Here is a 25,564-nt window from a genome sequence, read left to right as displayed (position 1 = left end):
ATGGGATTTCTCTCTCTGGGGCTCAAGCTCTTGGAGGTGTCAGAGAAAACCTGCCCTCATGAGGGAATGTGATGGCTTTGGGAGAAGGGACCCTGTCACCAACCTGCACCCTCACTGTGGCCTGGCCTGAGGAAGGGCATGTCTCTCTTCGGCAGGTGACAGCAGGACACACGGGTGGTACCACAGGGTGCATCCCGTGCATCCAGGAGAATGAAAGGGACACAATATTCTATTTATGTATTTGTTGCCATTCAGTCGCTCAGTGGTGTCCGACTCTTTGCCACTGCATGAACTGCAGCCCGCCAGGTTTCCTTGTCCTTCACTATCTCCTGGAATTTGCTCAAACTCAAGTCCGTAAGTCCTGATGCCATCCAGCCATCTCATCCTCTGTCATTTTCTTCTCTCCTGCCCTCAATCTTTCCCAGCATCAGGGTCTTTTCCAGTGAGTCTGCTCTTCGCATTGGGTGGCCAAAATCAACCATTAAAACCGTGTGGTCTGGTTTTATTCTTTTTTTTTTTTTTCCATTTATTTTTATTAGTTGGAGGCTAATTACTTTACAATATTGTAGTGGTTTTTGCCATGCATTGACATGAATCAGCCATGGATTTACATGTATTCCCATCCCGATCCCCCCTCCCACCTCCCTCTCCACCCGATCCCTCTGGGTCTTCCCAATTGGATCATTTTGCTACTGTATTTGGAGGGGTCACTCACATAAAATTACCATTTTCTTCCTCACCCGAAAGCAGAAGTGTTCTGAGCACTAGGCCAGCAGCAGAAATAGACACATTGTGAGGAACACTGGTGTCCACTGTCACTGGACAGGCGCACCCTTCTTGACCCTAAGTCTGAATCGCCCAGAAGTTCACAGTCAGGCACCAGGGAGGCCGGGGGCCATGGACCGAGGCTGTGCTCGGGGTGAGCAGGGGGGCGCGGGGCGGGGGGCGCGCAGCCGGGTAGGCTGGGCGGCAGGGGCGGGGTCGGGAGGGGAGGGATATCTGGGGCCCGCGCGCACTCGCGGCGTCCAGCCGGGTACAGCCGCCGCCGGTCGTGGGAGCCGCGCGCGGAGTGGCGGGGACGCGCTCGGGGGTTGGGGAGCGGCGTCGGCGGCCAGAGCGCGGGGTCCGGGTCTGAGAGCTAGTGGCGCGGGGCTGCGGATGCGCGGCGACCCGCGGGCTGCGTGGGATTCGGGAACGCTGAGTTCCGCGAGGTCCAGCATCGCTGTTCCGCTGCGCGCATCTCTGGAGCCGGAGGTGAGCCTTGGGATTTCGAAGCGCGGTCCTTGGCAGCGAAGGCTCTGCGCTACAGGGGTCTCCTGTCCCTGGGGTCTCCGGGCCGCAGACTGGGGACAGTTCCTCCCGGGAGCCGTGCCTAGGAAACGGTGGGGGGTTTCAGGCACCGGGGCACAGGACAGCGCGATCTCCGCCCCTCCTGGTACCCGCGGCGCGGCTGCTGGCCGGGGTGGCACCCAGAGAGAGGTCCGTGCCCCTGTGCCGCCCCGGGGTCTTCCGGCCGGGGTGGGCATCGGCGGGTCTGGGGCCCCCGGCACCGCCGCGCTCGCGCGCTGGCTCGCACGCGGCCAAAGTTCGCTTCCTGGGTCCAGTCGGTTCTCTTGCCCCAGCAGGTGCCGCCTGTCCTCGCCCCCCTGCCGCAGCCGCCGGACATGGAGCCCCCAGTCCAGATCTTCCGCGGCGAGCCGGGCCCCTCCTGCTCCCCGAGCACCTGCCTGCCCCCCAACGGCAGCGGCTGGTTCCCGGGCTGGGCCGCGCCGGACGGTAACGGCAGCGCGGGCTCGGAGGACGTGCTGCTGGAGCCGGCTCACATTTCCCCGGTCATCCTGGTCATCATCACGGCCGTCTACTCCGTGGTGTTCGTCGTGGGCTTGGTGGGCAACTCGCTGGTCATGTTCGTGATCATCCGGTGAGCGCGGGGGCCCGGCGCGCTACACTGGCCGCAGCCGGAGGGAGGGTCGGGCTGGTCAGCAGGACGCACGGAGGGACGCCAGCAGGGTAGTGGGGACCCCATTCCGTTGGGGTTCCGCAGAGGCTGAGAGGGCGGCCTCTTCCAAGTAAGATTTCCTAGGAGACGTTTTGCTGTGGGACTGCGAGGTTCGCACAGGACGAATCTAAGCGACCGCAAGTGACTTGAAGGTTTAAGAGTGACCCTCCCCTGCGCCCCAAATCCCTGCAGAAGGCCCTTCGGATGGAGATAATGGGGTGTCCCTGCAAGGGACAAAGTCAGCGTCTCCTGAGAAGGAAACTAGCCTGGCCTTCTGCCTGGTTGCCTGCACCAGTTTGGAGCACTTTGTTTTGCCCTTGGCTAATATTTCTTTAGATAAAATTCATGCCCACTCAATGCCCTGAAGAGAGTTCAGGATTTCCTGTGACTCATCAGAATGGTGTTATGGTTTATGAAGCAAATCCACTATACTATTTAGGTATCCACATGTGAGCCTTGTAGTACTGACATGCCATCTTATTTGTTTAGAATGCCAGTCACTTTGGTACCTAAACCATCTAGTATTTGTCTCCTAAAGTGTGGGTGCCGGAGGTTTCCAAAAATTGTTTTGCTTTTTATCTCCCACTGTGGGAACTGGAGATTTCTTTTTATTGTTCTTTTATGGGCACATTGAAGTCAGTTTCCAATAATAAATACCTAAATATTCACATATATGCTAATTTTCTGGAAAGTGAAGTGATTTCTATTTTGGCCTCTCATAACAAAGGAAACAAGAAAAAAACAGAAATCCTACCATTGTCTGGATGCCCTCTGAGAAGTTTCCCTTCCAGGGAGACTTCATGCTTTCCAGCTGCACATTTGAGAGTGAATACAAACATGAGACGTTCCTGTGAATAAAGGAAGGATGCAAGTCACTCTGCTTAGAGGCGTAGAAAGGACGAGGAACTAATTTTTTTTTAATCTTTACTTTAGGTTTGAAACATACTCTTTATTTATTATGAACTTTAAAGACAGTATCTGTGGTAGCATGAATCTTTCAAATACCTGTTTCCTTTCTCTCTCTCTCTCTGACTTGGGAATGTCACCTCTTTTATCCTCATCTGTGTTACAGAACTGAGAATCATCTTTTAAGCCTCCAAATACATATTATAAAGCTCTTTTCACCTACATTTAGTGTCTATAGCTTGGTGACCTTGCTTTCCACAATAGCTTATTGCCTTCCACTGGACTTCTATCAGTGATGAGTACAGGCTACAGAAGAGGTAATATTTTACAAGCAAATTGTTCTTCCAAATCATTAGTAATTTCAGGGATGCTTTCCATTAGAGAGAAGATTATAGTAACCAAGAGAAAAGAAAAGACAGCTGCACTCTAAACTATAATTAAAATTTCTAGGAGATCTTTGCTACAGAGGCCGTTGTTTTATAATAAAACATTGTTACAGAGAAAGGGGATGCCAGGAGCAAACCCACTCTGTTCCTGCTCCATCATACTTAAGTGCTTGAGTGAAACAAATACATCTTACTGTCACTTGAAAGAGAACTTGAAGTTTTGAGTTTGAGAGGGCTTTTTAGTTGTTCTATAACTCTTTGTATAGCCCTGAAGTCTAGGATTAAAAAGAATAAAGAATCCTAAAATATGTGAAAAGAGAACTCCACAGGGAGCATTAAACATGTCAGAAAGAAAGAAGAATCATTGTAGATTGACTAGAATTTTTAAGATAAATACAAAGACATGTAAGTGTAAGCTAAATATGTCTATATCAAAGACATCCAAGACTAAAATTTGTGAAAAGGGGATAAATTTAGCTAAAAATATAAAAAGAGTTATAGAGTTCATGTAATAATATTATCCATCTGCCCACTCCATTTGATAGTAATTGAGGAGTGAAGAGTTCTATTATCATCTTGGAAAGCCAAATATCGAAACAATAGTTGGCTTAAATCTATAGCAAAGAGCATTAAGAAGCATTTAGAATTTGTTCAGACTGATACAGGGCCAGAGAATTGAAAAATAAAACCTCAGAAAAAAACCTGATGCACTTGGGTTTATTTTGCTAAGGCAAAGAAAGGACTGAAGGTTGGAGCCAGGCATCAGTTGCTGTGTGCTCATCAGAACTCAGAGCAGAACCAGAGGGTGGAGTTCAATTGCGGTTTTTGTGATTGACCTTGGCTGAACAGTGTCACTTGAAAAGATGGAGGATCACTTTTGAAAAGGATGTTATTTTAAAATATTGAACATGCAAAAGGGTCCTCGTTGAGTCATCTAGAAAATCATCCTAGAGATAGAATTTAGATGCTCTGATGGTGGGGCAGGTGCAGGTCTGGGATGGCCATCTCAGACCTGGGAGGATGTGAGGATTGTGGAAGAAGCATTGACTGTTTGTAGACCTACCTTACAAATAGCTTTTCTCCCTTGAGCACCTGGAATGTCATCCAGTATCTTCTGAAGATCATCTAATGTTTCAAGGATTTTCCTCCTTTAATGTGTAGCAACTGCTCTAGTTGCCCAATATTAGGGTTCTGTAACCTTTCTCTGTGAAGACCTTAAAATTTAAGCAATGCAGCCTCCCTCTCTCCAGGTATAGGGGTTTGTGGTCCTGGTGCAGGAAGGTCTTACCTCAGCCCTTGATTCATGTCCTTGGGTCCTGCCAACACCCTGGGGTGCCCATGGTGACCCTCAGGGTCCTAACCCCATGTTCTGTTCACCTCTCCTCTGCAGGTCACCTGCAGTGAATGCTGTGATGCCCACCCAGCCCACACCTGGGACATTGCCAGGCAGCCCCACCTCTGATACCTCATGTTCCTTTCCCCACCCTACCGACAACTTCCAACACATATGGCTATCTCCTCCCGTGGTGAAAACGATTAACATTTAATGAACACCTAATATATGCCAGGCTGGTAAAGCTGCTTGGTGGTTGGTGGTTTAATTGCTAAGTTGTGTCCAACTCTTGCGACCCCATGGACTGTAGTCAGGCAGATTCCTCTGTCCATGGGGTTCTCCAGGCAAGAATACTGCAGTAGGTTGCTATTTCCTTCTCCAAGGGATCTTCCTGGTCCAGGGATCGAACCTGCGTCTCTTGTGTCTTCTCCTTTGGCAGGCAGATTCTTTACCACTGGAGCCATCTGGAAAGCCCATGGATATTTTTCCCCATACCCATTTAACAGATTATGTTCCCTTAGCTAACGTCCTGTCTTCCTCGTGTCTGCCTTGGGTAAACCTTTTGGAGGAATAACCCCTGCCATCGCTTTGGTGTCGTCCATCTGTTCCTCAGTCAGGGCACTTGAGTTTCCTCCCTGATGCTCCTCTCTCAGACATGTAGGTCTCACGTCACAGGTGATGTCTCAGGCTGGCTGTCCCTCAAAGTCCATGGGGATTCAACATGCTGGAGCAATTTCACCTTCTCCTTGACTTCCTTCCACACACACTGGGTTTCTCGTCAGTCTCTATCACAGGCTCCTCTTCCCTGATGTGTCCTAAATAATCATCTTTTCCTGAGCCTTCTTAGCTTTCTTTGCACTCTCTTCATGTTAGTCAGGATTCAACCAGAAAAGCAGAACCAGTAGCAGATGTGTGTGTGTGGAGGGGTTTACTACAAAGACTTGGCTTAGGTGATTGTAGGAGCTGGCAAGTCAGGTCTGTAGCCCTGAGGATAGGCGTCAGGAGAGGCAGAGTGCACTTCCAAGGTGGAATCTCTTCTTTCTCAGGGAAACTGTATGCCCTGTGGTTAAGACCCTTCAACTGATTAGACCAGGCCCACCCAGGTAATTGAGGATCATCTCCTTTGTTTAAGATCAACTGATTACGGACTTTAACCACATCTACAAAACACCTGCAGAATAGCATCTTGGTGAGTGTTTGAGTATTCGAAGACTGTAGCCTGGCCAAGATGGCTCATCAAACTGACCATCACTCTTGATGGTATCATCCATTCTTGTGGCTATAACTGTCAGGGAAATTCTGAACAGTCCTAAACCTGTGTATCTCTCTTTCAACTTATTTGTCCCTACTTCAGACTCATTTGCCCTCCTTCCTTCTGGATGGTTCTATGGGATTGTCTTGTAGGTTTCTCAGATTTCTAGTGAATCTGCCTTGCTAAGGCTGCCATAACAAGGACCACAGACTGGGTGACTTAAACAACAAAATTGTGTTCTCTTGCAGTTCTAGAGGCTAGAAGTCCAAGACCAAGGTGCTGGCAGGTTTGGTTCCTCCTGAGGTCTCTCTGCTTGCAGGTGACTGCGTTTTCACCATGTCCTCATGTGGTCATTCTTCTGTGTGGACACTTCTACTCTCTGTATCCTGATCTCTTCTTATGAGGACAGTTGTCAAGTTGGATCAGAGCCCACCCTAATGACCCCATTTTACCTTAATTTTAGCTCATTTCATCTCTTTGTGCTCAGTTGCTTTAGTTGCATGTGACTCTTTTTGACTGTATGACCTGTAGCCTGACAGGCTCCTGTGTCTATGGGATTCTCCAGGCAAGGGATACTGAAGTGGGTATTTTGTTTGTTTAATTTAAAGAAAAGCTTTACTCTTACAAAGGTATGTTTCTTTTTAAATTAAGTGTAAGGATAGTGTTAGTGGCTCAGTAATGTCTGACTCTTTGTGACCCCATGGCCTGCTAGGCTCCTCTGTCCATGGAATTCTCCAGGCAAGAATACTGGAGTGGACTGCCATTCCTTTCTCCAGAAAATGTAAGGATAAGCAAGGAAAAATTATTAGAAAAAATTACAGGAATCAGAACATTATTTGGTCCTTGATCTTATAAGTTTTGCCTTTTCTTATTAGTTTTCATTAATTCTTTGCTACTACAATAAAGACACATTAAAGGGATCAGTCTTCTGCTGACCTTGTCTTGCTCGTAGAAGACTTTGGCTTCCCTGTAATTCAGCCTGGGCAGTGTTGGAATTTCCCCAAAGGGGTAACTTTGTAAGGGGTATTTTCTAGATTCTCTCAAATGTTAAGGGAGCCGATTTAGATCATGTCACCTGACGACATGCAGGGAGACGTGAGAGGAAAGGCAGAGGTGTGTAGGCATCATTAACTACTCCCTGCTTCCTGTTCAACTGCAGGCTTACCTTAGGCTTCGATTAGAAAAAAATAAGTATGTTGTAATTTATCCTGATCCTCTCTTGGAATCAGTGCTCAACATTTCCTTTAAAGCAAGCATAGGAAAAATGATTTCAGAAGTTATTTTCAGAAGAGCCTATCCTGAATGTCCTGAAGTAATTTTACTGTTTGACAAGCTCTTAAAAGAGAAAATTGGCTTCACTGCCACTGTTTATATGAATTAGCTAAATGGGACTATTTCCTTCCGTGTGGGACATCTGGTCATGGAAGCCCAAATCTTCATGGAGCTGTTTCAGAGACCAGAGGCTGCATGGCTGCTTAAAGGAAGGAAGGAGGGAAGGAGTAAGGAGGGAAGAGAGGGAGAAAGAAAGAAAGAGAAAGGGGAAAAAAAACAGGAAAAAATAAAAAGAAAGGGAAAAACAAGCAACGTGGTTTTCAGGTACAGAGCTTCTAAGATTTAACAGGCTCAGGCAAAGTTGTAGTCTTCAAAATCACTTTCGGATGGTGTTGCTGATATAGTTTTCTTGGCACCCATCCTAGAGTTATTTTTAGGAGGGACTGACTTCTCGCTGGGAAATGGCAGCCTCTGTCCGTTTTCTTTCCAGCTATGTCTTTGGGCAGCAGGCAGCATCTTCATGAGAACTGGGCAGTTGGCATCTCCTTCTCCCTAGATTAACCTGTGGAGACACTCAATTGCTGCTGCCCTGCTCCATGGGAGACGTACCTCTGTGCTCAGCTAAAAACCAAAAGTCGTATGTCTGAAGGATGGTTTCCTTTCTAAGATTTGGCTTCTGTGTTTCAGAGGTAGAAGCTTTTACAGGCTTTATAAAATACCAGGTTAACAAAAGATGGTTTCAGAATAACACTCATGCATTCCTCAACAGAAAGTCAGCCAGTGTATTTTGTTTGTTTCTCTCTCTGGCGGGGATGCTGGCTTATATCTTAGATAAAGAAGACTTACATGAGAAGAATGGATTTTAGGAGTAGGGATAATGTTGTAAAATGCTTATGCCTTTTTATTTAACTCACTCCACTGACCAAGCAAGTCAGCATTTAAATGAAAAATGAGAAAAACATAAAACATGTGGATGAATTGAGATACCCCAAAGGAACTGGTCTGAAGTTGAGCAGGGAAGCCTTCAGACTAAGCATGGCTGGAGTTATGTGCCTTTAGAGATAGGTTGTAGCAAACAGCAAATTTCTGAGATTCTGTTGAGTATTAACTCTTCTAACTTCACAACACAACTCTAACCTCTGCTTTGCTGTACTGCTTTCCACCTAATACAGGGGGCTCTTCCTTCCCACAGAAGACAGAGCAGGAGAGTGACTTGGTCGTCTCTGGGTGGCATCCTGTGGTTCACCTTAGCTAGGTCAGTTTTCGGTATGAAAACGGGAAAATAATTCCAGAATTCTACATACATCTAGGTATCCAGAGAGTTGTACACTAGGAAACACTGCATCAGTCATTTGAGATGCGTATTAATAGTTTTCTACCTGCTGGTGTTTGGTCACTAAGTCGTGTCCGACTCTTTGAGATCCCATGGACTGGAGTCCACCAGGCTCCTCTGTCCATGGGCTTTTGCAGGCAAGAACACTGGAGTGGGTTGCCATGTCCTTCGTGATCAACACTCACCCTGCGTGCACTGCTGGACGCACTGGACTGTTCAGGACGCACTGGACTGTGACTTCAGGGAGGGGAGCAGTTCCTGGGGCCCTGGCTAAGGCAGTGAAAGCACTGCTTCAGCAGCGCCTCCTCTCCTACCCCTCAGCACCTTTAAGGACAGCCCAGCAGGACCCGAGGAGGTGTCTGTCCACCTTCTGACTGCACCTCACTACCAGCCGGGTACCTGCAGTCCCAGGAGTTGGGGCTGGGCTTTTGCTCCGCTTGTGGTACAATTTCAGGGGCTTGATACCTACATGAATACGATGCCTATAGAGTACTATCGATTGAGGCTATTTCAAAATCAGATCATCGGAGAAACAGCAGCTCAATTTCCCTTTTTTTTTTTTTTTTTAAATCACAAGCTACTGCCCTTTAGTAAAGAACCATAATTTCAGTAGTAAACAATCTAAAAGGATGTTTAGCCAATTCATTGAGACGAACTGGAAATATCTGGAGAATTTAATGAAACAAACATCATATTTTTAAAAAAAGTTCCCCTGAGAATTTGCATTGATACAGCTATCATGTCTGGCTATTTTATTTTACTTTTTCAAACTTTATTTATTTATTTAGCCAGGTCACATGGCATGTGGGATCTTGGTTCCCTGTCCAGGGATTGAACCCACGCCTCCTGCATTGGAAACACAGTCTTAAACTGGCCCACCAGGGAAGTCCCCAATGTCTGGTTATTTGAAACATAAAATCTAGAATGCTGTGTATCTGGAGCACATCCCAGGAGGATGAATACGTCATACAGAGAAAAGATGCTGAAACCCGCTCTCACTGGGCTGTTCCCCCACAGCTGGTTAAAGAGGGGTGCCTCCTCCCCGGGCCTGCAGGGCCTTCCCTTCCTGAGTTTGGAGTTCAGGCCTTGCATTTCCTGGTCCAGCCCTGGCTTGTGGAGTAGCAGCCAGTTGCCCGTGGGGCAGGTCACACTTATCTTTTCACCAGATCAGCGTTTGTTCAGGTGCTTTCTGTTGGCCGTTAGGCATTTGCTATATTAAAGGAATCTCCTCAGATAAATGGCCAGTAGGGTGTCTGCTTCTTTGTGATGTTGAAGCCGTGATTCTGTGTCTAGTCAGAAGGCTCATATTTTACTTTTCCCATGGTCTCTTGAATTTGAGATCACTCACTTCCTCTTCACTGAGTTCCCTCTCCTGAAAACCACGGGCATTGCTCATAGAAAAGCTGAAACACCATAACCTGTATTATGGCCTTTGTCTACCAAGGGGTCAAATGCTGTATTTTATGTTGGTATTCCCTTCTGGCTCAGGCCCTGCCTCCTCATGTCAGATGCTTCCTGCCCTCACAAGGTACAGTTAACCACACTTACTGGAATGTCTTTCAATCTTTAGCTGCTGGAAGGAGCGTAATTCAGAGTATCCTGTCATTTCTCTGGTACAATTTCTGACTCCTTAAGAAACTTTGGAATATGGCCCTGAATTCCTTTACTTATTAGAGATTAGATTCTCCTTCTGCCCTCAATCTTTCCCAGCATCCGCGTCTTTTCCAATGAGTCGGTCCTTCCCATCAGGCAGTCTGTTCTTCTAGTTCGTGTTACAATCTTGACTCAATTAGTTTAGAAGATCCTGGGGGCAGGATCTGTGTAAACTTGTTTTTCAGTCGCCTCAGTGTCCAGGATGCTGCTGTGTATGGAGTAGGCGCTGAGACTTGGTGTTGAAATGATAAGAAGATGTGGCTGGGGAGGGAGCATGAGCCAGCTGAAGAGGCAGAAAGGATGTCAGCTTGGTGGACGAGGGCAGGGAAGAGAACCACAAAAAACCGAAATCCACAAAACTGAAAAGGTGTCTGTGTTTAAAGATATATAGCGATTAACCATCAAGATTATTATGCTACACCAAAGCTAAAAAGCAGCTCCTGATTTTAAAAAGCCTCATTTAAATTTAAGGAAAAACACTGGGGCAGCACACCTCAATAATAAGGGATAGTAATGCTCCAAGAATGAAGTCTCTACTTGGACTGTCTGCATCGGCCAGGTGCAAGGCAGGACAGGAAGCTGTGAGCCTGCAATGTCACAGGGTCAGTTCCTCCTGTGAGATCCATGCTCTCCTAGAATCTCTGCCTGGTGATATTGGTTCCTGAGAGCTCCACAGATTCCTTTGTTCCCCTCGATATCACACCAGCGTGTATGGCTGCTAGTTTAGAAGTCACTCAACGATCCTGTCTGACGAGGACCATGCTAGGCAGGCCTTGAGTTCATGTGTGATGGGGAGATTCTAAGCTCCCGGGGACACCATCCATGACCTTGCCCTGAGCTGACTTCCTCATGGATGGCACCCTGGGCTCCCTCCTGATCCTCTTCCTGGCCTGCTTCCCGCATCCCACCGTGTTTCCAGGTTTGTGACACTGGCAAGTTTAGCGGGTACAGCCCACACACTTTGCTCTCTTAATGCCACACGCTCCTGCAGCGTGTATGCCGAAAAGTGCAGCCGCCCGCTGCCAGCCCACCCCCAGCTGCTCCACACAAGCCAAGAATTCCCACTCACACAGTGCCATTTTACTTGAAAGACTTGTGAGTCTTTGTCAGGCAGCATGGATGAAATGGAAAGTGATTTCCCATCTGATTGTGGTGAGAAAGCTCACTCGTTTATTTCCACCAGCAGACAGATAATAATTGAAATAACACATGCTGTTCTGTTCTGGTTCAACGCAAACAATACCCATACCCAGGGGCTCAATCAGGTTGTCTTTGAGGTTGGGGGTAGGTCTTAAAATCCTGTGTTCACTGGATGCAGTTCAGTGGAGCACATAAAAGGCTTAATATATATTCCTTGTACTCATAGTCTATTTGTTGTTAATACTTGTACCTGTTGAGTTCTCCTTTTCAGGGTTGTAGGCTTGTAAGCACATGTCTTCCAGAACCCTGGAGTGGACGCTGAGCCCTGCTGCCCCCTCCTTGTCCTGCCACAGGGCCCCTCCCTCTCTGACACTAGAAAAATCAATTTACTCTCCTGAGTCTACTTTCTTCAGTCATATTAGGGAAAAGACATCCCCTGGGCAACTCGAAGAGCAATTGTTGTGAAAATCAAATAGGATACGTGGAAGTCAAGTTACGAAGTTATGAAGTGCTGCAGAGATGCAAGAATGTGGGCATGAGCTCAAATCCCTGAGTCTGAGTTCCTGCAGTGCCTCTTCTAACTGTGCGACTCGTGAGACATTTACAACCTCCTGCGGTTCTCAGCGCCTCCTTTCTAGAGTGGGGATGCTGGTACCCACCACGCAGAGTCGCTGTGAGGACTGAGTGGGATACGGCGTGTGGCGCGCACAGCAGAGTGTGACTCAGGGAGTGTTCGGAGATGAACGGTTATTACAATTACTGTCACGAGCATGATCCACCCCATGCTCAGACATCAAATGTCAGCAGATGCAGGGGTCTCCACGGCAGGGGCTGCCAGCGTCTCCCTCTGTCCCTGGCAGACGCCTCTGGCCCTCGGGCTGTAATAGAGAGCTCCCACAGGAGGTGTATGGGCAGAGCTTGTTTCTTGGGGCGCACCAGCTTCTGCTGCAATTAGTTAAATTGCGATCAGTGTCATTTATAGACGTCTTTGTTGCAGGTAGTCATCTGTCTCATTCTGAGATCTGATGACAGGGTTTGAACTCTTTGAAAGTTCAAGCCTTAAGCAGTTTCACACATCTAATAAAAATATTTTTGAAAAGCTCAGGGCAAGTTATCATCCAGCATTTTTTGACTACCCAAAAGACACATATGCTGTTTTCTTGTAACTCATGTGTCTTTCCATTCATGGTGTGCTAGCACATAAGGTTGCAGCCTTCATTTTTACTTTTATCTTTCCTATTCAAGCTGATCTGGGTAAATACGACCAGAGGTGTTAACTACAAACTGTGTTCCCTTCTGCTTCCTCTGTTAACTGGTAGCTTCCACCCATATTAGAGCAGGGAGAGGAGCTGGCTGCATGAGATAAATTCCAGACAAAATCCAGATCAGGTACCTTCCCTTGGTTATCTCGGGACCACTCTGAGATCAGTGTTAAGTTTCCCATTCCAGGGTGGGGAAACTGAAACTCAGGGTTTTTAGTGACCTCTCCAAAGTCTGTCAGTTGGAGGGAAAACTGAGGACTAGAACCCAGGCCCACCTAAATGTGAAAGGCAGAGAATATCAGTCTAACTTTGCAAAGATAGAGGAGAATATCACATTACAAAACTTGAGGGCAGAAGTCACAGGTGTTTTTCGCTCAAGTCTTTGCTAGTATTAGGGACTGAAAGAGTAAGAGGCTGGGTTGTAAGATGCATTTTTCAAACATAAAACCATATTTTTAAGAAGATGGCATTTAAACAGATAATGTTCCCTAGTGGCTCAGATGGTAAAGAATCTGCCTGCCATGCAGGAGACCTGGGTTCAATCCCAGGGTTGGGAAGATCCATGGAGAAGGGAATGGCATCCTACTCCAGTGTTCTGCCTGGAGAATCCCATGAACAGAGGAGCCTGGTGGGCTACAGTCCATGGGGTTGCAAAGAGTCAGACACGATTGACTGACAAACACACCCTCCTACACCATTCATAGGACTGTAAATGGGTGTAGCCACCGTGAATAATGGTATAGAGTTTCCTTAAAAGTCAGAGCTACCATATGATCCTGCAATCTCACTCCTGGGCAGATACCTGGAGAAAACTCTACTTCGAAAAGCTACATGTACCTCAGTGTTCGTAATAGCACTATTTATAATAGCCAAGGCATAGAGTCAACCTAAATGTCCACTGACAGATGAATGGATAAAGAAGATTTGGTTTATATACACAATGGAATATTACTCAGGCATTAAAAAAAAGACAGCACAGACACAATGATCAACAGATACCATTGATAATACTTTATAGTCCAAGCAGAAGTCATTTTCTGTAATCAGCTCCTTACAAATAACCTTCCGTTAAACTCAGGGCCCTAATATGGAAAAAAGTCTGGCTCCTTGAAGATACATGGGACGTGGTTGAATTAATTGTGATTAGGTCCACAGCCCTGAGGTGTGTAGAAAATCATTTGCTTGTGGATTTCCTCACCATATCTTAGCATCTGGCCTCAGAAAACCTGCTGAGGTAGTCTGGAACATTTCCTGCCCTATAGATCCCTGAGGAAGCATTCTCTAAATAAAACAATCTTATTAATTCAGTTTTAGTAGAAGAGGCAATTTGTTTTAAACATCATGTGAAAATGGAAAGAAGTAATTTGGGCTTAAAGGCAATCTTTCTGACTTATTTTAAAATTTTCTGTTCCCTCAGTTGGAAGATGAAACAAATTGTATGGTTTATAAACCTCTCAAGGTGAAAGTGAAAGGAGCAGGTTTATTTCTCACATACCATACCAGATTATGTTTCATACTATACTGTGTATAAGAGAACTCAGCCTGTTTTGTTTTTTTTTTTTTACATAACACATTTAAAATTAAAAGGTGTAGGTCACTGGTTAAAAAAACCTACACTTAGTTGTGTTGTAGTCATTGAAATGGAATTATTTAAAAAATAAAAAACCATTTAGATTTTCAAAAGACATAATTACAATGACTGATTTCTCAAAGTAATCTTGAGGAAAAGTTGGGTATGTTTTATCTTTGTTTTACACAGTGGAAAAAAAAAGTATTAAAAAATAATGATTCCTCTGGGAGGGGGGATTGGGATGGGGAATACATGTAAATCCATGGCTGATTCATGTCAATGTATGACAAAAACCACTAGAATATTGTAAAGTAATTAGCCTCCAACTAATAAAAATAAATGGAAAAAAAATAATGAAAGCCAAGCAATCTTGTGTAGAATTAAAATGTTAGTCACAAAATAAAGACCTATATGACACACAAGTTTGTTGACAAGATCTATATGTATATTCGTCCATTTGTGTATCTATTCTCATTTCTTTTGTTGTTGTTGTTTTTAGTTGCTAAGTCATTTCCAACTCTTTGTGATCCCAAGGACTGTAGCCCGCCAGGCTCTTGTGTCCCTGGGATTTCACAGGCAAGAATACTGGAGTGGGTTGCCATTTCCTCCCCCAGGGGTTCTTTGGGACCCAGGGATTGAACTCGCATCTCCTGCATTGGCAGGCAGATTCCTTACCACTGAGCCACCAGGGAAGCCTACTTGTTTCTTGTGCTGTGTTCAGTCCCTAAGCCATGTCGATTCTTTGTGACCCCACGGACTGCAGTATACCAAGCCTCCCTGTCCTTCACTACCTCCCGGAGTTTGCTCCAATGCATGTCAATTGAGTCAGTGATTATCCAACCCATTTCTTTACCCTTTTACAATTAAATAGATTTTGGAACAAAGCACTAGAATAAAAGCTAAATAAAGTTGGAAATATTTGCCCATTTTTCTACTACCCCTGATGTCTGGATGATAAATACATAAAGAATAAGTGGATGAAACATTCAGTAATCTAGAGAAACATTTACCTCATAAGTATGGCATGAAGATGGAAAGCAATGATCTTGTTTCTTGTCTCTTAGATACACAAAAATGAAGACAGCAACCAACATCTATATCTTCAACCTGGCTTTGGCAGATGCTCTAGTGACCACGACGATGCCCTTCCAGAGCACGGTCTATTTGATGAACTCCTGGCCCTTTGGGGATGTGCTGTGCAAGGTGGTCATCTCCATCGACTACTACAACATGTTCACCAGCATCTTCACCTTGACCATGATGAGTGTGGACCGTTACATCGCTGTGTGCCACCCCGTCAAGGCTCTTGACTTCCGCACACCCCTGAAGGCGAAGATCATCAACATCTGTATTTGGATCCTGTCTTCATCTGTTGGCATCTCTGCCATAGTCCTTGGAGGAACCAAAGTTAGGGAAGGTAAAGGTTGCTGTTTCCATTAAAAAAAAAAACAAAACCACTCTGTGATTTATTTTGTCATTGTCCATAAAATAAAAAATCATTGGCGTATAGCTGATTTATTGAAAAATTATTGAAGTGTGGTGTAGTTTCAGGTGTACAGAAAAGTGACTCAGCTACATTATTTCATTTTTAGAATGTAGCTTCTAGTTACACAGACTCTTACTTTGGGAATAAGTAGGACTCATGTATAGAAGAAAAGCCAAAAGCCAAAAGAAATATAATGCCTAAATTCATGGAAAATGTGAAAGAAAACAATTTGCATTCCTTCCTTCGTCTAACACAAGATGGGAGATGGCGTGGCCAGAACACAGACACCATCCCATCCCCTACTTAGAAAGTGCTTGTGGAACCTGGAGGGGTGAGGACAAGTAAGGAACCACAGGCATGTGGATTTTTAAAATACAATTTTGCTGCATCCTGACAATTCTAAGATACACTTTGCTCCTCTTTTTCCTCCCTAAAAAGGGTCCTAAGTCATTAACATCACAGGCTGCCTCTTCACCCCTTTTCCTAAGGGGTTAATTTCCATGGCAACTTTACTTGGTGGTGGTGGTTGTTCAGTCACTAAGTCATGTTCGGCTCTTTTGTGACCCCGTGGACTGCAGAGTGTCAGGCTCCTATGTCCATGGAATTCTCCAGGCAAGAATACTGGAGTGGGTTGCTATTTCTTTCTGCAGGGGATCTTCCCAACCCAGGAATCAAACCCATGTCTCTTGCATTGGCAGGTGGGTTCTTTACCACTGAGCCCTCAGGGAAGCCTTCTTCTGAAGGTAGGTCATTCAAAATCAGGTTCACAGTGGATGATAGTACAGATGAGCAAGGCCATCAAACTTTGGACTCATTGCTTTTCACCCCATGCAAACAGGACTTGATGTTTTCTCTGTATTTCCAGGACAAGTGCTTCTAACTCTGGGATGCATGTTAGAATCACCTGGAAGTTTACCTTTAGAAAAACCCTGCTGCCTGGGTCCCTCTCTGGAGGGTTCAGTTTAATTCAGAGGCACAGTCTGGGTGTCAAGAGTGTTAAGATTTCCCCAGATGACTGACCTACAGCCAAGGCGAGAACTTCTGCTCTAGGAATTTAGCTTTACTTGTGAAATATAAAGCTATGAAAATATCTTTGTTTTAATATAAATTCACTGGGGTGAGAGGAGCTCTTTATTGCTTTAGCAGGTGTCTAAATGCTTCAGGTTATGAGAGGTTCATGATACTTGTGAGAACAGATAAGTAGAGACTTTCCAGGTTGTAGTGAAAAGGCAGGTGCTAAAACCATAGCTTCTCCTGCATGGTACACATTTTTAAATGAAGCATCTTTTTCCTTTTAAAGTGAATTTACAATGTAAATACTGCAGATGTTAAGCTATAATACTTGATAAATTTTAAGAAATGCCAAGCTTTACTAGAGAAGAACTTTAAGATTAATTCCACTAATTACATCACGATATTATTAATTTAATTACTATTTACTATTCATTACATTAATATGATTAATGGATATGAATTTAAGCAAACTCCGGGAGACAATGGAGGACAGAGGTGTGCTGCAGTCCATGCGGTTGCAGAGAGTCGAGCATGACTTAGCAGCTGAACAACAGCAGCAACAATTACACACAGGATTTTGCTTCTTCGTGCACACAACACATGAAATAAAATTGCAGGAAACTTTTCTGAGCCTTAGGGGTTGGTGTGTAATAACTTAGGTTCAAAAGGAGATGCTCCATGAATGTGAGAAGACTGGGGTTACTAATAAAAGAAGAGAGATGGTTTTTCCCAGGGCAAATAAAGAATTGATTTTTACATTTCACGTTATACCTGTTGACTTAACCACTACTCCTGTAACTGTTGTCAGAAAATGACATTCTCAAGGAATTGGGTTTCAATTAGGTTTTTGAAAGGAAATAAAGATAGATGCAGGTTTTCCTGGAAGGAGTTGCTGTAGATGAATGTGTGCAGATGTGATGGAAGAAAAGATGCACCAGTGTCGGCAGAAGATTAGTTTGTGCAGCAAATAGAGAAGGAAGTGAGAAAACTAGTCTTGTAGGAGGGCTCCATCCTTTCCATGTGTCTTTTATTTTGTAAAACACACTTGTATTATGTGATGAGAGATTGTCTCCAGACCTGCTAGCCTGCTCATTGTGGTGTTGCAGACCGAGAAGAGTCCTTTAGGTCATCTCCATGCTCTTGAGTCAGAGCTGACTGGCATTGGTGGTTCACAGAGTCACGTTTGTGGAGAAAACTCGCTGAAAGGAGCCAGGTGTCAGTGCATTAGAACACAGCCACCTGGACAGGAAGTCTCAGCCAGTGCATCTTAAATGCTTGGGTGCATCCATCTGGCACCTGACTTTTCTCTCAAGGAGGCTTTTCTTTAGCTCCAATCTCTGTATCTGTTATCGGTCTATTCAGACCAATGTCTGTGTTTTCAGATTCAGTCTGGTAGGTTGTATGTTTCTAGAAGTGTACCTGTTTCTTCTGAGTTGTTCAATTTGTTGGCATATAATTGTTTAGTGTCGCCTTTTATGATCCTTTGTAGTTCTGTGTTATCAGTTGTAATGTCGCCTCTTTCATTGATATTAATAATTTTACTTGTTTGAGTCTTCTTTCCTTTTTTCTTAATGTAGCTGAGGTTTTGTTATTTTTATCTTAAGAAAAAAAGCAGCTGTGTTTCTATTGTTTTCCTAGTCTCTATTTATTATTTCTGATTCATTCTTTCTCGTTTCTTTCCTTCTACTAACTTTGGGCTTAGTTTGTTCTTTTTCTAGTTCCTTGATGTGTACAGTTAGGTGTTTTATTTGAGATCTTACTTTTTTCTTCATGTAGCTATTTATTATTATAGACTTCTCTCTGAGAACTGCTTTTGCTATATCCCATCAGTTTTGGTATATTGTATTTCTTTTTCATTCATCTCAAGCAATCTTTTATTTCCCTTTTGAGTTCTGTTTCCACTCCTAGGTTTTTAAGACTGTGTTGTTCAATTTCTACATATTTGTGAATTTTCCATTTTTTCCCTGTCATTGGTATCTATTTTCATGTGGTCAGAAAAAATACTTGATATGATCTTGATCTTCTTAATTTGTTAATTGCTCCATGTCCTAACATATGATGTATGTATGTGTGTGTGTATATATATATATATATATATTTATATATATATATATATATATATATATACACTGTAGAATATTTCATGCACACTTAAGAAGAATTTGTCTTCCGCTGCTCTTGAGTGAAATGTTTTGTGTATGTCTGTTAAGTTCATTTTATTTTTAATTTTTTCAAATCTGCCATTTCTTTATTGATTTTCTATCTGTATTGTTTGCCCATTGTTGAAAGTGTGGTATTGTATTCCCCTATGATTACTATATTTCTATCTATGCCTCCCTTTAGTTCTGTGTATATATACTTTGTATATTTGGGTATTCCACTGTTGAGTGCATTGTTCAGTCACTAAATCACTACTTAAATGATTTAAATCATTAAACATTTTTGAATTCCTACTACATGCAAGAGAAGGCTGATACTCAGAGTTAAAAGATGTCCCCAAATTAAACATCAGCCCTTAGGTTGCCTTGATTATCTTATTAGGTTACTCTTCCATAATAACTACTGCACTGAGTCCATATTTTCAAGGATTTCCATGTGGTATTCATTTGTTTATTTAACAATTTATTTTTCTCAAACACCATATGTTCCTGTCTCCTTGTGTGGCAGGAATTGAATATTATTCAAGGCAAACTGGGTCCCTACCCTAAGATAGTTTACATTCTGAATAGAGAGAAAAGCATTGGGAAAGGCAACATATTATTACAAAGAGCTACTGTATGGTTTCTCTCTAGCTTCTGTCTTTGAATAATGATGAAAAATACAATGAGTATAGTATGCTGCTGCTGCTGCTAAGTCACTTCAGTCGTGTCCAACTCTGTGCGACCCCATAGACATCAGCCCAACCAGGCTCCTCTGTCCCTGGGATTCTCCAGGCAAGAATACTGGAGTGGGTTGCCATTTCCTTCTCCAGAGTATTAGTATAGAGGGAGAATATAAATTTCAGAGAAGAGGACTATTCAAATGGATCCACCTCTGTATAATTGTCTTTTTTTATAATTTTGTTGACTTATTTACTTATTTTTGGCTGTGCTGGGTCTTCATTGCTGCGTGGGCTTTTGTCTAGCTGTGGCAAGCAGGGACCATTCTCTAGATGCTGTGCACAGGCTTCTCTTTGCAGTGGTTTCTCTTCTTGCTGAGCACAGGCTCTAGGGCAGGCAGTCTTCAGCTATTGCAGCTCTCGGGTTCTAGAGCACAGGCTCAGTAGTTGCGGTGCATGGGCTTAGTTGCTCTGCAGGATGTGGGATCTTCCCGGAATGGGGATTGAACCCGTCTCTCCTGTATTGGCAGGTGGATTCTTTACCACCCAGCCACCATAGAAACTCTGTATAAATGTCTTTAAAGTGACATTCAAGCTGAAGTCAACCACAAGAAAGACACTGCTGGAATACACAGAATTTAAGCAGGAAAGAAAAAAACCTTCAAAGAAGCCAGATTGCAATGTGCCATCCTAAAAGTTGTTTAATAAATACATTTTGAACTATGATAATAGTGGTGAATTTTTTAAAAGGTGATTTTAGCTGTTCTTATCCCCCTAAATACTAAAGCAAAAACTAAGAGAGATGCTTGTTTGTTTCTTTTAGCTTTCCTAGTAATAGTACTTAGGACAAGGGCTTTTTAGGGAATCAAAAATTATAAGTTAATCTGGGAGTTTTCATTTACTATTGGAAGGTTTGATCTGGTATTTTGTTGATAAAAATGACTCTGAAATAGTCATCTTCATTAGTTGGCTGAAATGATTATATTCTTTGTGTTTTAAAGCATGCCTAATTGAAATTCTAAGATAGATTTTGTTTTACAAAGGGATATATGATTAGGAGCACATTAAGATGTTTTAGAAAACATGATTAATAGAGCTGTTTCACTGTTTGAAAAATATCCTTGTGCTATTTTTGAAGCAGATTTTCCAATGTCAGAAGACAAGTTTTCATTATAAAAAACTACAGCTTAGTATCATTCACTGTTTCTTTATCTGTAAGGAAGAATCAGGGCAAAAAAAATTTAGCCTTCTCTGAGCTCAGTGGCTAGAGCTTGGGGCGGGTGGGTGGCCTCTGGGAAAATACTCTAAAAGGTACTTGTCCTGAGTCTCTGCTGTTTCTAATATTATGGTCACTCCAAAGAGAGTGCTGCCCGGCAAAGAACAGCAGAGCAAAATAAAATCATTGTCTAAGTAGTCACATATTTGTTTTCCCTGTTACATAGTCAACATTGGCAAAAGTAAAAGATGTGTCTGATTCATGAATTTCCTTGAAGATGATAGTGCTGACTCTCTTCTTCCTCCTCCCCTTTCTTCTATTTCCTTTCTCCTCCTTTCCTCCTCCTCCGTCTCTTTCTTCTTCAAAAGTTTCCTCATGTTTCAGCCGTGCTTTTAATCACAATGACCACCACTGGTTCTATTAAATCACAGCAACTTGGTGATATTTAGACAAATTTTGTTTACATGCTCATGGACCTACATAGTGATTTCCTGTAAACCACTGAAGGTTTTTCTGACAAGTTGGCTTTTGTTAAGTCGAATGGCTGGTTTTGCAATATTTATCATTTATTGCAGATAGGAGAAGGAAATGGCAACCCACACCAGTATTCTTTCTTGGAGAATCCCATGGGCAGAGGAGTCTCGTGGGCTACAGTCCATGGGGTTGCAAGAGTTCAACACGACTTAGTGACTAAACCACCACTAGCTTTTATTGCCAGAGCCTTAGATTTGGGAGAATTGTTAATACATGGGCATGCAAGTAAGTACTCCTGCTGTAAATTAACAGTGTAGCTCTCCTGAAAATAATCAGCATCAAACCAGCCTCCACAACTAGATAATTCTTACTGCTGGATAATTCGTGCTGCTAAATAATTTGCACTGCTGGCTAATCTCATTTACTCTGTAGCAGTGTGTTTGTTACAGTGAATGGTAACCTTTCTGACTTCATTGTTCTATGTGTGAAAAAAAAAAAAGGATGGTAATACACATCACCCTCACTCCTAGCTTGGTGATCAGCTTCAGGTAATATCACCTCGCCATAATTGGACCTTTGTAATGGAAGGTATTGAAATCCACATTTGAAACACTTGGCGGCCGCAGTGATAACGGATTTCCCCTTTGTGGCTTTGTCCCCTCCTGCAGATATGGAAGTCATCGAGTGCTCCCTACAGTTCCCGGACGACGACTACTCCTGGTGGGACCTGTTCATGAAGGTCTGTGTCTTCGTCTTCGCCTTCGTCATTCCGGTCCTCATTATCATTGTCTGCTACACCCTCATGATCTTGCGCTTAAAGAGCGTCCGCCTCCTCTCCGGCTCCCGGGAGAAAGACCGCAACCTGCGGCGCATCACCAGGCTCGTGCTGGTGGTGGTGGCGGTCTTCGTCGTCTGCTGGACCCCCATCCACATTTTCATCCTCGTGGAGGCCCTGGGGAGCACGGCCCACAGCACGGCGGCTCTCTCCAGCTACTACTTCTGCATCGCCCTGGGCTATACCAACAGCAGTCTGAACCCCATTCTCTACGCCTTCCTTGACGAAAACTTCAAGCGGTGTTTCCGGGACTTCTGCTTTCCCATTAAGATGAGGATGGAGCGCCAGAACACAAGCAGGGTCAGAAATACCGTTCAGGATCCTGCCTACGTGAGGGAGGTCGATGGGGTAAATAAACCAGTATGACTAGTCGTGGAGATGTCCTCTTATAGTCCTCCGGGTAGAGAAGAGTTCAACGATCTAGGATTAACTCAGATTACTACCGCAGTCTGAGATGGAAAGGGAGAAATTTTAACAAACTTTTAGAAATCTTGTTGTTCTGAGATCGCAAGATGCAGGCTGTGTTAGCGACTCAGGTCGGTGGAAACATCAGGGCTCTGGGGATGGAGCATTGGAGATCTGAGCGAGCAGATGTAGCACCTTCTAGGGCAGAGAAGCGGTGCTGACTCCCCCTTCCTTTGATGAACCAAGAAATAAGCCTTTTTCTTCTGGTTCTCTACCTTTAGTTCAGGACCCATTCTGCTGAGACTTTCCTAAGCAATGTGGTATCAAAAGCTCTATTTAGGAAAAAGAAAAATGCAGTGATTTCAGAGCTTCCTGGCTCTCCAGTCCAGACACAACTTCAGACAGCAATGACCTTGGTAAGAAGAAGACCCATATCCAGGGCCCTGCCCAGCTCACTTTATGCTGAGTGAACATGCATTTCCTGCAGCTGCATGGTGAGGATTTCAGCTTAAGACCCCACCCCTGGGGTGTCTGCTGTTGACGTGTGGCAGAAAATTATCCTGATGTTTACAGAGTTATTTAAGTATACAAAAGGTATTTTCCAACACCATTTAATTTCTTGAAAACTATGGTTGGTTTGTTTCTAGCATGCTCTTCAGACAGATAACCTCATGATAAAGCACGTCCTGTTGTTAAGAGACACAAAGTGGTTTCAATACCACCAAAAATATGTACAGTTTCATCTGTAAATAATAGTATACGTGCAAATAAGGAATGGGCTTGTCTTCCCACCAAGCGGCTTCCCTGGGGCATGCTGATGAAATCCCAAGTCATTTAGGGCTGATGCAGAGATGTTTCGCTGATGCATAAGCTTTTGTCTGGGATCAGTCATGTGTCACATCCTCTGAGTCCCTGAGCACCGTCAGCCCTTTAACAGGGCTCAGAACTCATATGTTAATGAATCAGGAAATATTTAACTTGCTCCCAGGTGGTAGCCTTGGCAGAATCTAGTTTATAAGCAGTATCTCTTTATGAACATGTCACTATTACCAGATTCTCTCTGTTCATGAAAGGAGGGCATCTTGCTCATGTGAATCTTGAGATACTATTTTGTGGCTTTTAGCCGGAAGTGAAATTGATCCTAATTGTGGGAGAATGAGGACATTATGTCACTCTTGGTGCTGGGACATAGCTGGCACCGTATTCCGTGAGGAGCACACCTGCTGAAGATAATACCAGCAGGGAGCACATTTAGGGTAATTTTGCTAGAACTTCCAGATAACATATAACTTCTTCCTTCTTTCCCCTGAAATTTATGGTTTCAAGGTAATGGCTTTTTCTGAAGCTTGCCTGGGCAGAAGAAAGGGCTAATTTAGAAATAACACTCATCTCTTCTTTAAGCCTGTATGTTAGGGCAACACCCTCTGGAATTTATAGCAATGTGAAACGTTAACTACAGACATCACTACATCTACAGGATCTGTTCACTGTGGACTTTCTCTCTACTGTGTGCACACTCTCCTTTTGGAAATGTACCTTGCATGGGAGGCTTTTATGTGGCTCCAGAATTTCACCGTGACATATGTGCTAAGTCACTCAGTCAAGTCTGACTCTTTGCAACTCTATGGACTGTAGTCTGCCAGGCTCTTCTGTTCATGGGCTTTCCTAGGCAGGAATACTGGAGTGGATTGCCATTTCCTTCTCCAAGGTTACTGTGATGATGCTTGTGTTCCAGATTTTCACCACACCTGACGTGGATGGGTGAAGACAGCAGTGCAAAGTTTTCCCTAATGAAAATGAAGTGTTCTTTTGAGCATTTCTTACATTTCATTGATTTTCTTAGGTGTCCTTATATTCTTATAACTGAAAGCACATAGGAATGGCTTGAACATTGGTTGACTTTCACCCCATGGCTGAAAGTTCTTACCATTCTGTGGGAGGGATATTTACATGGAGGGTAGTTCCAGGAAGAAATCCTGCTGATGTGTGAAATAGGAAAATCTCCTTAAATTCACACTCCTTATGTCCTCACAGAATCTTGCCATGACTAGAATCTAAATGTTAGACTGAACATTGTGTAGCTCTGAGCATCACGTAGCTCTTCATATGTAAGTTTGCACCCTAGGAGAGAGAGATGCAGCCCTCAGTGCTCATGAGGTCATGGTGTTCTAAGCATCTCCTTTGTCATAAGCACCTTTGTTCCCAGGCCAGAAGAGGAGAGGATGGCTGTGTCATTTTAGGGCAGGACTTTAAAGAATGGTCAACTGAATCACATTTGTTAGGAAAAGTACCACTTACACAGATGTATTTCTTTGTCAAAAGTATGTGTGTTTGTGTGTGTGTACATGTACCATGTGTGACTGTGTGTGTGTCTGGGTCCCATCTCTTGATGTTCCTGTCTCACATCCCAACAAGGAGTGCAATGTCTGCTGTGTCTCTTTAGGACCAGAAATGTGTGTTTCTAACCTTGAATTCAATGTCCTCCATGAATTATTTCCTCCCTGGTAAAATCTTTTTGGAGACAGGACCTAGTGAAGGGTCAGGAAAAATGCATAAAAAGGAAACACCTTACAGGAGGCAGCCATGAGGATAAAAAAAAACCCCTGCAATTCTGACCTGAAGGAGAATAAGAACCACCATTAGTGTCTTGGAATACTCTTATGAATCTGGATGCATCCCCTATGCAAAATTTGAGTCAAAACTCTAGGCTTAATATTAAAAAGGAAGCATAGTTTGGAAAGATAGTTTTCAAAAATCAAGGGAAATTAACAAAAATCTTAAGAAAATGGTTTCATTTGATGATGCATTGCTGAGAAATGAAGTCGTTAAATCTGCATAACTGTTATCCTGGCAATTTACAGATGCTTCCTCTAGTATTGGGACATAAGATAAATAACTGGAATAAAAGTAATACATCAGCTGGCTATAAATTAGAGCTTTTTAAGGAGAAAACTATGACTGGGTTGTATGTCCATTCAGTGGGGTTTATTTTCCAAGCAAGAGCTGTTTGGAAGATTCAGCATAAATAGGAAAATCTTGTCCCCAAAGGCCATGAACCTGCTCACCCTAAGGCAGTTTTTTTCTCTGAAACAGGCATATTTGTATATTCTTTAATGTATATGATTTATAGCTTGTACTTTGTGATGATTGTGCATTGTCTATATGATTGTGTGCCTTGCAAGAAAATAAAAACTGTACCTGCTAAAGTCA

At 43.7% G+C, this 25,564-nt stretch overlaps 1 protein-coding gene across 4 annotated transcripts; it reads left to right on the top strand.

Moving 5' to 3' along the window:
* The first annotated feature begins 755 nt into the window (after positions 1 to 755).
* OPRK1 (opioid receptor kappa 1) lies at positions 756 to 25,564 on the top strand. Of its 4 annotated transcripts, none has more exons than XM_070477106.1 (4): positions 756 to 919; positions 1,626 to 1,921; positions 15,171 to 15,523; positions 21,783 to 25,564. In XM_070477106.1, the coding sequence occupies exons 2-4, from the start codon at positions 1,665 to 1,667 to the stop codon at positions 22,313 to 22,315; spliced, it is 1,143 nt and encodes a 380-aa protein (XP_070333207.1). In that variant the 5' UTR covers positions 756 to 919; positions 1,626 to 1,664; the 3' UTR covers positions 22,316 to 25,564. The 4 variants fall into 4 exon arrangements, with proteins under 4 accessions (XP_070333207.1, XP_070333208.1, XP_070333206.1 ...); XM_070477107.1 differs by having other exon boundaries at positions 1,623 to 1,921; XM_070477105.1 differs by lacking the exon at positions 756 to 919 and adding an exon at positions 1,043 to 1,254.

The sequence above is a fragment of the Odocoileus virginianus genome, chromosome 15 (assembly GCF_023699985.2).
Source record: "Odocoileus virginianus isolate 20LAN1187 ecotype Illinois chromosome 15, Ovbor_1.2, whole genome shotgun sequence".
Taxonomy (NCBI): domain Eukaryota; kingdom Metazoa; phylum Chordata; class Mammalia; order Artiodactyla; family Cervidae; genus Odocoileus; species Odocoileus virginianus.
This window is presented reverse-complemented; position numbering and strand designations above follow the sequence as displayed.